Genomic DNA, 17768 nt, shown 5'->3' on the forward strand with positions numbered 1-17768 from the left:
ATCCCATGATCCATTTTCAAATCGTTCTCAGTGTTTTTTTTTTGTTTTTTTTTTAATCATGTTTTATGAGTCCCAAATCAAAAACCTTTGTTTTCTTGCACACTTTGTGCATACTTGGGCCATAATTACTTGAATACATTCATGCTTTAAAACTAATTGACTTCGTTTAAACTAGGGGTCTGCAACCTGAGGCTCTGGAGCCACATACAGCTCCTTTATTCCTCCATTTTTCTCTTTGGCTGGGAAGAAATAATGTTTTTTTTAGTTTTGGTGAATTCGCTTTAATCTGTTATTTTTACCATAACTGAGCAAAATGATGGTACAGTTAGAATGGTTTATTATTAGAATTACATTATCTTATTACATTTACATGTATATACAGTATATATTTATTTATTGGATTCTACACTAATATCATGGTTATATTCAATAGGATTTTTTTAAAAAGGCTAAAGGCTCACGAAAATCATAATGATAAAAAAAGTCCATGTTGGACTTCCTTGTGCCTTAAAGCTATAAAAGCTATATATATATATATATATATATATATGGCTTAATGGTCTCAGAAACATAAAGTATATTTTTCTAACTTTAACCGCAGGAATGGTTTTATTTCCACCGCGTGGTTGTACTCCTTCCCCACCACAAGGGGCGCTGTTTGCATTTCACAGAGAACTGCTCATCCTCCGGAAGTTACTTTTTTCGAGCACGCGGTGTGTCCGGCCTTTCCAACAGAGCGCCGACGAGGAACATGGTGTGTAAAGCGATCACTCGGCTCTTTACAACATTTTTTACCCACTCAACACGCATTTAACCCACTAAATGTGCATTGTATTGATGATTAAGGTTATTGGGTGCGGATCCGTACAAGCAAAGATGGACTATTTATTATATGAGTTTGGAAAATAGTTACAGAAACGGAGCGCTCTATAGGTGGATCGACGCCTGGTGCTGAGATGCTAGCTAGCACCTAGAGGAAAATTAGCTCGTTCTCTTGACTTGTTTCGTTTACATAGAGGGCATTTATTTTCAACTTATATTAATTTATCACATCCAGCCACTGCAGGGATTAACATCTCGAGTCTAGTGGTTGACTAATTGACGGAAAATCTTCTGTTTGTTGACGGGCTGCGTTAGCTTAGCCCACAGTGACCGTAAGGATGTGTTACTGTTACCGATCCACGAATCGGATATGTATAATAACCTGTTCTTACCTCTGTTGTCGTCCAGGCCAAAATCAAGGCAAGAGATCTGCGGGGTAAGAAGAAGGAAGAGCTGCTCAAACAGCTGGACGACCTGAAGAATGAACTCTCCCAACTACGTGTGGCCAAAGTGACCGGAGGAGCCGCTTCCAAGCTCTCTAAAATGTAATCATCTGCTTTGACATGCATTACCATGAGGCTTTTCTTAAGGATTTTCCCACACTCTGTGTTTCATTCGTTTCCATCCCTAAATCTTTTATTTTGTTTGAGTTGCAAGAATCTCTCTGCACTCTAATCAAGGTGAACAGATTAGAAGTGGTTATATTCAGGTAAATCTTACCTGAATTAGTTTTCTAACACTTAGAAACTGACTTTACATATAAAGATTTGCACGTTAACATCTAACCTTTCTCTAATCTTTTTGAAACAATTAAAAGCTGCTCAAAATATCGAAAACCTTAATGTTAAATCTCAGTAGTTATTTAGTAGATCCAGAAAATAAAAAAATGAACATTTTATACTTTTTTTAATATATAATGACAAGAAAATAAGGTTTGTGAAAGCAAGTGATATGGCCCACACTGTTTACTACTTGATCATTTTTAGAATCCCACTTCGGCCATCTTTTGGATCTATTTTCAAAGCATTTCCAATGAGCTAATAATTATGATTACTGCATATCTTCCAATAGTAGCCCAGGTGTTTATTCCAAAAGTTTTTTATTTTATTTTTAGTTTTTTTATTAGAGACAGGCACAATGGTGAATGGCAAAATGGGTTCATTTTGTGGTAATGGTGTGGCTGCCATTAGAGACTAGCGTCTAATGTAATGAACACCTGTTAGAACTGGCATTTATTGGAGACTGGCCACTATTGGAAGATGTACAGCAGGCAGTTTTTAGCCAAAAAATATGTGCTTAGCAACTCCACCTCCCCTTATTGCCACCCACAACCGGGAACTAACTGTTTACATGCTCTCCTGCCAGGTTACAACCTTTACAACATTACAGGTACAACAAAAACAGAGAGCAATATTGGAGCTAACAGCCGTACAGTTTTGAGTCAGAAAAGGGCTTGATGAGGAAAACAAAGACAATGGAGTGAAGCACCCAGCCTATAATCTGTCACAAATACAATTTTTTTTCACACAGAATTCAACAGTTCAACAATTCAATACTTCATTCCTGATTATCAATTTGTATAAAATAAAATACTTGGAAAACCAATTTTAATCCTAATATTTCTTTTTTATATACGAACTCCATCAGAAAAATGCCACAAGAACATGTCTAAAACACCATTTTGATCCAAGTGGGTCTTTAAACAGTTAAATGTTTTTTAGTAGTGTTCATTTTTTTTATTTGAAATTAAAGTAAAACATATTTTAAGCCTATTGTAAAAAGCTATTCAGATTTTAAATCAACCCAAAAGCATAAATGTTTTCCATCCTAACTTAAAATTTTAAAGCCTCTTAAAATATTTTTCTGAACTGTTCTCTAATGCTTAACTTTATTCACTTTCAACTTTTTTTTTTTAGCCGTGTTGTGCGCAAATCCATTGCCAGAGTTCTGACTGTAATCAACCAGACGCAGAAGGAGAACCTGAGGAAATTCTATAAGGTGAGATCACTCTTAAAGCCACTTTGATTCTTTGGTGATCTTTTAGTGAAGGTGGAAGCTCAGCTGAACTCTGGTGCAGATCAGAAAAGGTGAAATCTGACTAAACACATTCTGACTTCTGTTGAGAACAGTGTGCTGTACTTTAGTGTGAACAGACAGGCTTTCTGTGGACTGAAGAGCATCAAGGTGGTGAATGTAATTAAGCAGATAGGCAGAATGAAGGACGTCAGTGCAGTGCACACAAATAGTGACAATAGAAAAAAATATTCACAAATATAAATGATTACAAATCAGGATGTCACATGTAGTGTGAAGATGTGTGTTCTTGAATTCAATGATTAAAGGGCGAGCAGGACTTTGTTTTATTCTGATTAGTTTGTTTGTGAGTGTACATGACATTTATTTTTTTGTCCTGTCGGTTTTGGTCCAGACTCTAGTACCCTCCTAAGAGCACAGTGTAACAAACCAAATGAATGTGTGAAAATTTTTAGAATTCCTTGCCCGTCTAACAGAATTCACAGGACTGTCCTACTGTGAACAGTAGGGTCTACAAACACCAGTCGGGCTGTGCCGACAGCTCATTGTACCTGGCTCCCCTCAAACTCTTCTATCAGTGCTCAGGCACTTCTAATGCTATGTTACCAATGCGTTTATGCAATCACTCCATGTTAAAAAACCTATGCACATGTGTGATTCAGGCTTCCATGTTCAAAACTCTCACATTTACACATCACTACGAAAGCTTTTACGATCGTTTTGGGCTCTACCTAAAAAATGCAAGACTATCGAACCCACGTAAAAAGTTAGATTCAATCCAAATTCCCAAATCCCCCCCCCCCTCCTTTGAACGGGGAGTTTAAGTGTAAGTGTGTCCAGGAAACGTATTTTTTTTAAATCCAACCCTCCAGACAGAGGGATATAAAGTCCTCCCCCACGAGGCTAAACTGCGTCTCCCTGAGAAGTTCTTTTCTTCACATGAGTGTTCTCTGAACCACAGACGTTTACATTTAAATGTAAGGAATGACTTTGTTGTAGCATGACCTTTTGTATATTCAAGTGCTGGAAGCTCCACGCTAATGCTAGTGGACTGGTGATTATAGATGACATCATTGACGAAAGTAAAGTCCGAAATATGAGACAATATTTTCATAGCTCTCCGTTTGGAGGGCCAAATGAAGGGGAAGGGGCGAGGGAAGAATTTGGTTTTGTTTGGCTTGAAGCCTGCTCAAACTTTGACTAATCAGGGATTTGGTAGTGACGTATGGATGGCGTCCCTTTTTAATTCATGAAGTGTCAACTGTTTGAAAACTGATCATAAAGAAGAAATCTATAATTGTGGTTTGTGCCTGATGGTAAATATGACATCAAACCACTCATCAGAAAAGAGCTGTGGGGCAAGAGTTACACCACTTGACATTTTGCACCAATTCTCTTCCAACTGTAGGTGGCGCTAAAGGCACATTCTGGAATGTGTGTCACATGTCTGGTGTGAACGTAGCATTAACACCTATGCTGATGCAGTTGGAAGGAAATATTCTTTTAGTCCAAAGATGGTTTGAGCTCACAGTATCGTTGTTCTGAAGTCCAGACCAGGCATGACACCGAAGTCTTCACTGCTACCACACAGCAGTGAAGACTCTGCGGTGTGCCAAGAGGAGGTCACAAGACTTGTTTTCATGTGAACCAAACATTCTAGTGTGTGTGTGCGCTCTTAAATGTCCTAAAAATCAGGACAGGTGCAGGTTCAGCTGCTCGGACATTCAAACACAGTAGAGAGGTGTTCATTAATTTCCTCAGAAAACATTTGTAAAACCAAAGACTCAGCAGGAACTTTCAAAACATCAGCTGGATGAAAGCTGCTGTGACATCCTCATGAGTTAAAACAGACCACTGCTGTACATAAAGGTCCTTCTGCACATCTTTTCTCCCCAGACACCAGATTATGATGGTAGAGAGTAAATAGGGTCTTGAAGCTGCTCCTCATTCTGCTGACACTAATTTAGTGTTTTGTATTTTTGACAAATATGCTCCACAAAGCTCTTTTTTTCACCGATTAAGTGAAATGAGAAAGTGATGGTTCGGTTGAATAATTTTGGTCTTAATATTTTCTACAGGGCAAGAAGTACAAACCTCTGGATCTGAGACCCAAGAAGACCAGAGCGCTGCGCCGTCGGCTCAACAAGCATGAGGAGAGTCTGCGCACCAAGAAGCAGCAGAGGAAAGATCTTCTCTACTCCATGCGCAAATTTGCAGTCAAAGCCTAATGGCTCTTCCTGTTGACAATAAAGGCTGTTTTGAAAAGTGCCGTGCTCACGTTTCTTTACAAGGAAATACCCACCTTTTATTCATAAGATGAATTCAGTGTGAAATTTTCATTACACCCATGACATTTTAAATTCTTTTTCAAACAAACATGACGGTTCTGGTCTATCTATACGGAAAGCAAACTAGATAAAAGTGTGAAATTATTGTCTTTCTTCACCCGTTCAACCTTAGAGGTTGATGCTAAATGCTTGAATAGTGTTCTTTCACATTTTAATATGGCAGAGATTTTTATTTGCATTGCTGTCTTGAAAATTAAAAGATGATGTAATCATTTTTTCTTCGAGAAGTTTCAGCATCTGTTGGTGTAGCAAGACAAATTTTAAGCCATGGGTGCCCAAAGTTGGGCCCACCAAAGGTTATTTTTTGGCCCTCCAAGTTGTGGCTACAGAAGCCACAGAGTTGTTAGTTACTATGAGACAGAATAATCTTCATTTTGTCTTGTTTTGTGACATGGAAAAAGAGTTGTATTTGGCCTGCGGACCGGGATCCTGTTTAGATTTTGGCCTTTGGGGCGAAAAAGCTGATCTAAGCAGTAGTGGTTGTTTCATAAACGCTCATAGGAAAACTTTTATAAGTTATTCTCCCTCCAGCGTTTGCTTTCTCAGAGTAGACCCACTTTGGGTGTTGTAGCATCTGGAACTGTAATTCCCCAAATTGTGGAAGGTCAAAGGTCATTTGTCCCTGTTGGACTCCCAGTTCCAACAACTATCAGCTGCACACCTGCTGCTCGCTCAGTGATTTGGTCTGTGAGCAGTTCAAGGACATCAGAATTTAACAACCAGGAGCAAAAAGTTCATTGTAGGATCGGGTTTCTCCGTCTCTCATGATTCAATACGTGTCACCTGAAACCTCCACATAAATGATTCAACTAACTTTAATATAGTTCAGGTCTTTTACCTAAATATACCATTCAACATTCATTGTTAATTTGATGTTTTAATCTATAAATGAAAATACATTTTGACACAATTTTATTTTTTTTTACTGGTACTTTTTATTTTCGTCAATAAAAACATGTCTGCTTTTATTAAAGCATTAAAAGCTGGCATTTTGGGTTTTTTAGACTTGTGTTTTTTAAGTGCAAAAACAGTATCAATTTATGTGGTACAAGAACACATTCTATACCTGAACGACTGAAATATTATTTTTAAATGCTTTATTCTTTACATGGTTGCTTGAGCTGACAACACAAACACACAAAAAATCTTAATCGTACAAAAAATTAAAGGGAAGAAACACTACAGGCTGATCAAGCTTCAATGTAATGTCTTTGAAACAAGTCAGAATGAGGCTCAGCGGTGGGTGTGGCCTCCATGCGCTCTATGAGTTTCCTGAAACAGCTGGACATACTTCTGATGAGGTGGCGGATGGTCTCATGGGAGATCTCCTCCCACTCCTGGACCAAAGCAGTCATCAAATCCTGGACAGTCTGTAGTGTGACCTGGCATTGGTGGGTAGATTGAGACATGATGTCCCAGTTGTGCTCAATTGGATTCAGGTTTGAGGAACAGGCGGGCCATCCATTACATCAGTACCTTTGTTTAGTGGAAACTGCTAAAATCACACCAGCAAATGGTCTGACATAGGGGTCTGAGAATCTCATCTCAGTACCTAGCAATCAGGTCACCTGAGCACCTTCAGAGCTGTGCAGACTTTCAAAGAAATACCGACCCAAACCATCACGGACCCACAACCAGACCGGTCATACTGGACGACGCTGCATTAAGATGACAGAGAAAAAATCATTTTTTTGACAAGCAAAACTACAAAATCAGTGAGGGATCAAATACTTATTTCCTCCACTGTATCAAATCTGAATTTGGTTCACAAACAGACCTTACATGCACGTGGAGTGTCATATTCTTGTTCTTACCGCTGAAAAAACCATTTGTAGTTGTACTGCACTGATTTTTCCTGAATACTTTCCAAAACAGAATATGATGGAGGCAAGCTGACAGCTGTGTTAACTGCATAATTGTCAAGCACAGGAGAGAACAGTAGATTATGTGCATCACAGAGTGTTTCGCTTGGAGAGAGATTCTCTATGATTTTCTAGCATTTTGCCCAATTTTCTTAAAAAAAATCTTGTAATTCATCTCCTCTTTATCTAATCTGTTTTTTAAAGAGTTATGTTTGATGCAGCTGCAAAAGTCAGTTCATTTTTTTAGGATGGAATTGAACTATTATTTATGTTTTGCCTTGAAGTGTCTCATCTTATAGAGTGTTGTATAGTAAATGTAAGATCAATTTTGTGTGGGTGGCTTAGAGAAAAATAAGTAAGAGAAGTGAGATATAAAAAGACAAAGAAGGATTTCCTTTAAGTTTGTCTGTTCTCCTCCTGCATGTGTGCAGTTTTCTGCCATAGTCCAAAAACCTGCTTCATAGGTTAATTGGTGACTCTAAATCGTCCCTATATGTGAATGTGTGTTGTGTGGGCCTGCCACAGACTGGCGACCCGTTCAGGGTTTACCCCGAGCTGCTCTGTTTGTTTCCAGTTGGACTAAACTCTGGTTCGCTCTGAGTTTCCTCAGTCTGAATCATAGACATGAAAAAAGATGGACAAAACAAACCTGTTACTTCGGGTTCCAATGAAATGAAGTCCATTCAGTCGCCATTTTGGGACCAAACAACATTAGTAAGCAGTTATTGGTCCAAATGCAGGCTCATTAAAACTACATTTAACGTGAAACACATTACTTTTCACACTGTTTCCCTAAAAATCTATATGTCATCAACACTTATCAGTGTTCCTTCATAGCTGACAGCTCCTTAGCGACCGTCTTGCAGCTGTCTCCGCCGTACCAAAGTAGTAACCTGACGTTGATACAGACGTTCATAATTGATCAGTGAAATCAAAGTTTGAATGAGTGAATTATCTCAACAAGGATTGCAAATCTAAGGACTTTCATTGTTGTTTCTCTCATTACTTTGTCCCACCCTCGTAATTCCTGGCCAATGACTGCACAGATCTTTAGTCACATGGTTTTGTTTACAAGCTTTGGTCCGGATGAAGGAAGTCTGAATACAGACCAAACACAAGGTTCAGGACCCAGTCCGGACCAAATGAAAGCGGACAGTCCGGAACAACAGACTTTTCCAGTCATGTTACACTCTAAAGCCTCGTCTCCACTGAGAAGTCCGGTACAGGAGGAGTAGTACGGGACAAACCAGTTAATTCTAGCCAGCATTTCCACTCAGTTAAGCTTCTATTTAAACAGAGTGGTTTGTTTTCACGTTACGAGTAGTGTAGACCGCTAGCGTGTGATTTTAGTGCGACAACTAGAAAAGCAGCAACAATGGAGGTCATCCAGCAGCTCGTCTTTGTCTTGCTTTACTTTTTGTACTTCGTGTATAACAGGAATTTAATGTTGTTTGAAAGAAGATTGCGGGTAGCTATGAAGAAAACCGAAAAAGGATACTGGCGCTATGCTAGTGCTTATGATATAATTTCTTTCTGCCAATCAGTGGGTGGCAACAGCAACTCCACCGAGAATGTCCCTATTTCTATGGACCTTCAACGGATGGGGCCCTAACTGTTGAATGGATCCATTTTACAATGAATACCGGATCAGATCGTACTGTACTGTTCAGTGAAACGAGGCCTAAGTATCATCAAGGCATAAACTCTTTTTTCAAAATCTTTTCGCTCTGCCATAGTTTGGGTTGTTTTAACCTCCAACCCATAGTACAAGAATCTGCTGAAAAAACAATCCAATAACCAAATTACTAACAGTTTGATTCTCATTGTGCTCTGATGTTCAGCAAATGGAAACTTAGCAGATAGAAAGTTTGGAGTCTCTGCGGTCTGAACATCAGTCAGGGGAACGCCTGGAATGACAGTCACTTTAGCTCTAATTACTTCTCTACTGTCACCGTGCTGTCAGCAGCGTTCAGGCTATCTCTGCTCGCGGGTTCCATCCCCGTCTGCCGCTATGGGTCCCCGGGGAACAGCCCTGTTCACGCTGTGGCTTTGCTCTGCCGTGTTTTCCTCGGCTCCCTCCCCTTTCCTGACTTCTGAAGAGGAGCCGGGCTGCTTCAAAGTCAACAGCTGCAAATGCATCATGAAGGACGGCAGCGGCGTGATAAACTTGAAAGCCGTGGGAGATGCAGATGGTTTCCTGGAGCGTTTGAGGCCTGTGCCAGCAGACAACATGTCGGCCAGCGCAGAGATCTTCCTTTCCTTCAGTCCTTGCCAGCACTTCTCAGAGCCAGAAGCTCCGACCCTCACTGACTGCACCGACGTCGCTGCGTGTCTCATCGTCAGGTGAAGTGACTCATACTGACAAAAAGTTATCTGCTTAAGTGTACTAGCAGTATACTGGACTAAAAGTGAGGCAAAACACTTGAAAATAACTTTTTACACAATGTGGTATGTATTCTAAACTAAAATTTACTTATTTAGTCTGAAGGAATATTCAGTTGTATTCTTTGTGCACTAAAAGTACACAGTCTATATATACTTTACATACTTATTCAAGTATACTTTATAAAATAAACTACAATAACTTTTTACCAAGGAGAGATCTGCATTTTTATGACAGCCAGTGGACCTATGAGACACAAAAAAGCATTCCTCTGATTTAATGGTACATACATATTTTGTAAATGCAGATTTTTGAAGGGTTGTCAACAAAAAAATGAACAGCAGAATCTCAGTGACCAGTTTGATACTGGATTATTTTCTCACACCAGTATTATTGTCTGCATCTGAAATAAAAGGGTTTTAATGGGACAAATCAATGGGGAAAAGTCCTTGATGAATGTTTCCTTAAACTTTATGATGTTCATTTTCACACGTGTCATGTTGCTGACATTTCCAGCTCAAACATTTAAGGATTTTTTAAACATTTTTCTTAAAAAACCCACCTTATTTCTCTTCAGTATCAAAAAAGTACATACATAATAAACAATATTAATAGTAAATTAATGAATAAAAATCAAATTGAATAAGTTGGTAGATTATTATAAAATGAATCATGGTTAATTATTAAATTAATAGTAAATAGTGTTGATACGATATAAAATAGTGATATTTATTCAGGTTCAAACAGCAACCTCAGATAAAAACTGAAAAACCAGAACAGGAAAGCTTAAAGAAAACAGTTTTGGTATTTAAACAGGAGTTTAAGGGTCAGCATGAGTCCGGTTCTGTTGATCAAATGTACCTTATTGTGTGATTATGATCAGCAGGTGTGCAGAACTCTGCAGAGAAGGAAGGTTTGCTAGTCTGTAGGCTTTGGTGTGTGCTAACATTCATCTGAGAGAAGTATCTGTAAACGGATAGAAAGTTTTCCTAACTGGATTTATTTCAAGCAATCAGAAAAAAGGAGAAGAAAAAGAAGACAAACAGAGAGACAACATAACACTGAGCCGTTAATAATAATAATATAAAATGATCTGAAGGGCCGAATATAATTGCCCGGAGGGCCGGATCTGGCCCCAGGGCCTTGACTTTGACACATGTGACATAGATTTATCAAATGTAAGATGATTGATCATCATTTGATTGGAAAATAATATAAATATTTGATTCCTCTTAATTATAAATCTTGTAAATCCAGTACATGACACATTGCCTCCATGAAATGGGAAGTTTGTCAAAAACATTTGAATTATTTACTTGAAAAGGAATGTGAGGAAGTGAACTAAGACCCACATTAAATAAAAGCACTATTATCATTATATCAGGGCTTATTTTTCCTGTTCTTGGTGTAAGAATGTATTAACCAGTATTATTGTAAATGTAAATCCCAGTTAAAGCATTTTCATGTACTATCATGTACAGTATAGTATTTTGTTTGTGATCATTTCGATCTATATAAACCGAAAGTACGCAGAAAAGAGTTAATTCTCAGAAAATACACATGTTTTTATGTGATCAGTTTTTCTTTTTTTCCTCACTTTCACCATACATTTATGTGGAGAATGCTAAATTTTAAGCTGCAAGGGTCGGTTTCAGAATAAAGTTTCATTCACCATCTTTGGAGTAATTCAAAGCTGTCAGCCTTTAATGAGTTCATGGATAAAGTTTTATTTGAGTTGCAGTAGCAACGACCAAAGGAATATTTGCACCAATGCAGAAAACAGAGATAATCTTTTAAATATTGAAATTGCATAAAATTTGGTTCTGATTAAAGATAAGATATAAATAAGTTTAAGAAAACTGACATTTCTCATTTGAGTTTGAAAGTGATGGCTCATGTTTTGTTCCCCTGTGTGCATATATTTGTTGTCTTTTCATAAGTTTGTCTAGCAGCCTAAACTGATATTAATTTGAACAGTTATTTATACATTTTATTGCATAATTTTTGTCCTAGTCTGTCTTTTTAAAAAACTTGCAGTTTTTGAGTGAACCACTAGAGGGCGCCTCATCATATCAATTTCTGTGCTGCAGTTAAGCTTTGTTTGCCACAAAGTTTTCTTTTTTCAACAGTTTTTACCTCAGTTTTACAACATCCCATTAAGGCTTAAATTAAGTTGTGAGCTAAATTGAGTTTCTAAATAATACTTTTGGATTGCTGTGATGATTTCTGTGAAATGTTGAGACTGTGAAGCTTCAATCTTTATCAAACTTTTCCCCCCTTTAATGGTTTGGAAGGCATAAAGGGCTCAGCGGTCACAAGGACTTCTACACTGACTATGGGACACATGAAGGCAATGAGTTTCACTACAACCACACTCAGAAGACGTTGTCCGTCACATACTTCGGTGAGCCAATAAACACAGTCTAACTGCAGTTGTGGTTGTTTTCTCATAAACTGAACCCGTCCAGACTCCCCTCTCCTGCTCCAGCCCGCAGGCCGCAGGCAGCAACAGTGGTGCATTATCACTGTGACCCGCGTCAGTCCACCTCCATCGTCCAGAGGACGAGCCTAGTCCCAGGAGGGCCCCTGCTCCTCTGGGTGGAGAGCCCCTGTGCTTGTCCTAACGCCTGTGGAATGGGAGATCTGGGTTTGGGCACCATCTTCCTCATCCTCCTCTCCCTCAGTGCAGCTGCATACTTTGTCCTTGGTGAGCCCTGAGGCCAGATATGGTTTGGATTTAGCTGACATAGCTGTCCTCGTGGTTAGTCGAAACAAGCTGTGCACGGTTAAAAATAAAAGGAAAAGAGTTGCAAGAATGAGTATCTTTGGACTTTGTGTTTAACCCTTTAACAGTGGAGCTCCAGTGTTTATGCACATTGATTTACTGTAATTATTAAATTCTAAGCACGATTAAGATCATTTCAGTAGATTTTGAAGGAGAAAAGCGGCATGAGCCGCTTTTCTCCTTCAAAATCTACTGAAATTATCTTGATCGTGTTCACGGTTTAAAAGTTACAGTATGTTAAAGTTTTTGTGTTTAGGCATTCAGGTTTTAAAGGGTTAAGGAAGCAATCATTTTGTAAGCTGTTTAAGCTTTAAAACGGTCTGTTGTTGTATTAATTTAAACATTTACGCAATTTATGTTTGTTAATTTCAGAAAAATAATTTTTTCACCAAAATTTGACTTTAAAAACTTTTAATTCTCAATAATTTGGCACTTTTTCAACACAACTTTCCAATTTTCTCTAATTTATCCTTAAGGCTGTTTTTGTGACATGAATTTATTTGGTACAACCCCATCTACTGTTTTAAACACATAAGTTTTCCTTATATGACACAATAATGCCACAAAGAACCTGAAACTATATAAAAAACAGTTTGCGATTAATTTCCAGTCCTATAAAAAAAATATCAAAGCTAATAACTTTCTGAAACCTTCTTGTTAAATTTTGAATGAAAACTAAACAAATGGCACTTCTGCATCAATGTAAACCAGGGGTCCCCCATCAGGCCTGCCTCCACATATGTCCCGGCCCCCCAAATACTATCAGAGACACATTTTTTTTTTTTTTTCTTGATCTGCCCAATTGTGACTTTTATTCCACCCTTCTCCAGTCTGAACTTTGACAGGACTATTTGTTGGTTTCATTTTTAAAAGGTTTTACTATTATTTTTCTCTGTGAAGATTACATAAATTAATTACTTAAAATTTATCTTGGTGTGGCTTTCTGGAAAGACGAATGTTTACATTTAGACTGTGATTGTTACACTTTTACAGCCTACAAACCGACCCCGGCCCCTCATCAGAGAAGAAAACAGAAAAGTTTGAGGACCCCTGCTGTAAACAACCGATATGATTGGCAAACTCCCCAATGAGTTCAGAGAGAGATATCAATCAGAGCAACACATAGCAGAAAAAAAATAAACAACTATTTTTTACTTTTCGTTTCATAATCTATAAACACTAAATAGCACGTAGTTGTCTCAGCTCAGCAGCCTTTCAGTACATTCCGGCTTCAGCTGAACGCCTAAAGCGTTTTTGTGCTAAAAGCTGCATTCACTCATCCACACATTAGTCCGTGCAGCACATTTCCACCAGCTCACACAGAACTGCATTGTCACGATTGCACACCAACAAGGAGTTAAGTGTCTTCTCCAAGAATGTTTCCCCTTGGGTACAAACTAAACCTTTAACTTTGGTTGGTTTGCATTTTTGTTCAGAAAAACAAGAATTTACCATTTCAATTGCAATTTTTAAAAATAAAACAGTGTCAAATAGTTACTAATAATTTCATTTAAACTCGCTGCTCCAATAAACTTTAGCAGAGTACAAATTAGCAAAAAAAAAAGAAGAAAAAATTGAGACTTTTTCAAGAACTTTTCTATCTATCAAAAAAAAAATCCTTGTTGATTTCAGTTGTTCTGGATATAAATCATGTTTCCCAGATCAGACGGTGTTTCCCTCCCTCTGCTTCAGGTTCCAGCGCTCTCAGGGCTTCTCGGAGCAACAGTGGGATGCAGATCTCCCCGGAGTGCAGTGTGTGGTGCATGATCTGCTACCTCTGCAGCGAAAGACCTGCAAGGAAGCGACGCACAAACTGGCGACCATAACCCGTAGGAGGCAGTAGAGGAAAGTGCTGAACCATGTAGGGAGCATAGTGCATTCAAATGCATAACTATGGATACACTAATGCAATCATAGCAACAAAACCCCTGCAGATTTCTGCTGGTGATCGTGGTCTTCTGAGCTAGTGAGGGATTTCTGTGAGACTGAAGAAACAAATGAATTAGAGTGAAATGAACAGATACATCATGTTTTTGTACAAATCTAGAAAAGCTGTTTGTTTACCTGAATTTCATGATTATGACTAAAAGGAAACATGAAAGAAACATGATCTAAATGACAAAAAAAGTTCTGGATGCTTCTCCATCCCTCCACTCATGTGGCTAAGCTGACACTGCTGTGGTTTTCCTAAGATAAACCACGTTTGACGTGTCTTATTCTTCTCCTCTGACTCATACCTGCTCTCTGTGTCACTGTGGGTGATGTGATGCTGGTCGCCCCTCTCTGTGTGGTCCCATGTCGTTCCAGCAGCTGTCCCTCATCCAGCTGTTGGGCTGAAGCTCACCGTTGCTGCTTGTTCATGACAGTTGGATTTTACTAATGACTGCTCTCCTGTGACTCAACGCGGCGTCACGCTCTGCCGCTGACCTCATCAGAGCCTCATTAGACACCAATTAAGCAGATCCAACGACATTCCATCCTTTAGCACCCCACCCAGACTGAGGGGGTAATTGGCTGAATGCAACTTGTTAAGACCAGAAAAGGACAGCTTGTGTTCTTCTGTCATTTCTCCTTCAGTTTCTATTTGATGTTACTGTCCTCAAATTGGGACCATAACAGTTAAAGGTACTCTCAGGACAGGATTTGAACATCTGAACCTTTAAGAAAATTTAATCTGAGAACAACAAGAATCCAAAGTTTGATGCAGGATTTTGACCTCCATCATTCATGTTTTCCTGAATTCACACTGACCTCAGCAGCATGCATTCAAGTGGCCACTTCCAATGACAAGTCTATGCAAATGTGCGTTTGTGGCTTCAAAACTCTCGTATTTACGTGTGGCCACTATAGTTTTTACAGATGTTTTCTGGTTCTACGGACGTACACAAACTCTTTCACTTAAAGGGCCAAATACAATATTTCTTTGCATGAAATAAAAGGAGAAAATAAAGAATATGGTTTAATTTATTTATTTTATTCTGTAACATACATTAGTAAGAATAGAAAGGAACATTTGTCTTTGAAACTATTAACAGCGAGGCCTCCCTGGCCATTTTTGATTGAAAAACAAGAGCAAGCTAAACAAACTTTCTTCCAATGAAAACAGTAAACTGGGATCCTAATGACAGACGTGGAGCTGGTATTTGACTTTATCTGTTTCCTGTTGTCGCTCCATCTTGGCTATAGCTGAAAAGGCCACTAAAAGCATCAGAAGGGACCGTGAAGGTAATTTCTAAAAAAAAAAAAGAAAAAAAAAAAAAAAAAAAAAAAGCCCAGAGCTGACTCACTTGTGGGTTGTTGCTAACAGCGCCACCTGGAGGCCGAAAGTATATTACAGCCAAAGAGTTTTGGAACATCGAAGAATCAATGGGAAACGGGTCAGGGGATTTAACTAAACACTCCGCGGCTTCCGCAACCATGACTTGGTGGGCCAAATGATGACCTTTCTTGAGCCAAATTTGGCCCGTGGGCCACACTTTGGGCACCCATGACATACGTGAACAGGGATTGAAAGCCAAACCATATAGAACTTCAACCAATCAGGGACCAAATGGTAATATGTGAATGAAGTCCCTGTTAATTCACAAAAGCATCAACTTGTGGCAACACGAGCGGTTCAGGTACGTACTAATAATGGAGGATTCAAACCTGGTGGAGACGTGGTTCCAGATATCAAAAAGATGACCATAGATAGTGTAAAATGTTCAACTATTTAAAGACTTGTGATAAAACCACTAGGGGCCTAGAGCCCACCTGCAACAGAGACCTGGCTACTCTAGCAAAACAAAAAACACAAATCACATGCATTAACATAGAGTGAACAGAATCCAACCCGGGGGGGGGGGACACGGCACAAAAAACAAACAACCAAAATGTCCACTTGAGTACCAGTCACTGTTGCAGCAGCTCTGAATCAAAAAAACAAAAGAAAAACATGCAAACAGCCCCTTATTTGGCACACAGATGCATAAAATCAACAAGTTAGAAACAGTCCATCAACTTCTCCAGCAGGACTCAAGAGAGATGGAAAAGCACGAATCCTCAAAGTTCCGCCAAGTCCCAAAAACACTAGCGGAAACACTGCTGCTCAGCGGCTGACCCGGCGACCAAAAGAAGTGGATGAGGGAGGCCTGTGAAGCACCTGTGGTTAGTCGTGGAGAAGGGAACAAGACCCATAAAAAACAGAAGTGGGTTCCAAATCAACTATGCGTTCTGTTCCAATTCACCTTTGTTTTACCAGCTGCACGGCCGATCCGCTGTGCGACAAGGGATTACAGCCACCACTGCACTGGCAGTGGAGACCCAAAAAGGGTGACTTGACTCTCAGCCCAGAGTCAAGACGCGCCAGCTCAGTCCCATTTTCATAGGTGGCCGGGTGCTTATTAGGAGCACCTGGATGGGAGTGACTACACCTGTACATCAGCCTAATTAGATCGTTTAAAATTGATCATGAAGGAGAAATTAATCTTAACACTTTGAATTATATGACGCCAAGTATATATACAGAAGGTGGCGGTAATGCACCTCCATGTTGGTGCCACCCGCCATTTAAACCCCCTACCATAAATGGGGGACATGCGCTACTAAATCATAGAAATATAAGTAGAAGCCCCTCCCTGCTTGTCCAGTGTGAACACCATAAGATAAACCCACATTCAAGAAAGCATGTTTAGCGTGTTATTGAACGCAGCTTTATCCAGCTCATGATCAAGCTCTGCAGAGGCCGAATGATGACAGTCGTTAGGCGTGTTGGTGGATCTTCAGCACCAGACATCAATGTTGGCTAACCAACAGACTCCCAAAGCAGCGCAGCAGACGGTGTAAATCTTGGGTTGACCATTCAGCCGTTAACATCATTATCAGGATCAAGTGTGGGAACAGGTGTTTTCTCGTAGTCAGCACTATTTCAAAAGGTTCCTGCTGCAGGGGGGTCACGTGAACATCCTGGTGAGTAAATCCAGCTTCTTGTATGACCGCCAGTAACATTTATGCTTCATTTGAGACGTTTGGTTTGCTGGTTTTGTCACAATGTGATATGCTGTGTATGAATAATGTTGTGTTCTCTTTTTGAGGCTTTTCACCTACTTCGTCAAGGTTTACACTGGATATAAGTGGGATTTGCTTCATGTCTACCACAGCTACATAATTGTTGCCCTTATTTTTTCTCCTTCTCTGGATTTGAAGAAGAGATTTAATCATCCTCGAGCTTCTTTCATGCAGCCGTTCCTCTCCCCTCTGAGACGTCCCTGTGCTGCGTGAAACAGCCCCTCCTGCTATGGTGTCATAATAAACTGTGATCGGCCTTTAAAGATAAATCAAAAGAGGGAAATGAGGCTTTGTGATTGCTGCTTGAAGGAGTGAGAGAGGGAAGAAAACATATGCAGAGAGATTCTATAAAAATATGATTTTTGTCACTGACCACTTGTACAATTTGATTTTAAAGCTATCATCATATAAGTGCAAAAAAATAAAATAAACATGCAGGTTATGTGCAAATAGTGATTATGCATGGAACAGATAAATATCTTATACAA

The 17768-nt window shown here is 39.3% G+C and overlaps 2 protein-coding genes across 3 annotated transcripts; both read left to right on the top strand.

Moving 5' to 3' along the window:
* The first annotated feature begins 614 nt into the window (after positions 1-614).
* Positions 615-5124, top strand: rpl35 (ribosomal protein L35). Its single transcript, XM_024275221.2, has 4 exons — positions 615-754; positions 1231-1367; positions 2739-2820; positions 4935-5124. Exons 1-4 carry the CDS (start codon positions 752-754, stop codon positions 5082-5084), a joined length of 372 nt encoding a protein of 123 aa, XP_024130989.1. The 5' UTR covers positions 615-751; the 3' UTR covers positions 5085-5124.
* A 3806-nt stretch (positions 5125-8930) lies between these two features.
* LOC112148617 lies at positions 8931-17537 on the top strand. Of its 2 annotated transcripts, none has more exons than XM_024275858.2 (4): positions 8931-9409; positions 11741-11853; positions 11938-12156; positions 13927-17537. In XM_024275858.2, exons 1-4 carry the CDS (start codon positions 8979-8981, stop codon positions 14058-14060), a joined length of 897 nt encoding a protein of 298 aa, XP_024131626.1. In that variant the 5' UTR covers positions 8931-8978; the 3' UTR covers positions 14061-17537. The 2 variants fall into 2 exon arrangements, with proteins under 2 accessions (XP_024131626.1, XP_024131627.1); XM_024275859.2 differs by having other exon boundaries at positions 11744-11853.
* Positions 17538-17768: the final 231 nt, after the last annotated feature.

This window comes from Oryzias melastigma, linkage group LG9, assembly GCF_002922805.2.
Source record: "Oryzias melastigma strain HK-1 linkage group LG9, ASM292280v2, whole genome shotgun sequence".
NCBI classification, from domain to species: domain Eukaryota; kingdom Metazoa; phylum Chordata; class Actinopteri; order Beloniformes; family Adrianichthyidae; genus Oryzias; species Oryzias melastigma.

Coding starts and splice junctions, on each gene's coding strand:
- rpl35 (XM_024275221.2), top strand. Junction 1,368..2,738: donor GCTTCCAAGCTCTCTAAAAT/GTAATCATCTGC, acceptor TTTTTTTTTTAG/CCGTGTTGTGCGCAAATCCA. Junction 2,821..4,934: donor ACCTGAGGAAATTCTATAAG/GTGAGATCACTC, acceptor TATTTTCTACAG/GGCAAGAAGTACAAACCTCT.
- LOC112148617 (XM_024275858.2), top strand. CDS start 8,979: ATGACAGTCACTTTAGCTCTAATTACTTCTCTACTGTCACCGTGCTGT. Junction 9,410..11,740: donor GCTGCGTGTCTCATCGTCAG/GTGAAGTGACTC, acceptor TTAATGGTTTGG/AAGGCATAAAGGGCTCAGCG. Junction 11,854..11,937: donor GTTGTCCGTCACATACTTCG/GTGAGCCAATAA, acceptor CTCCTGCTCCAG/CCCGCAGGCCGCAGGCAGCA.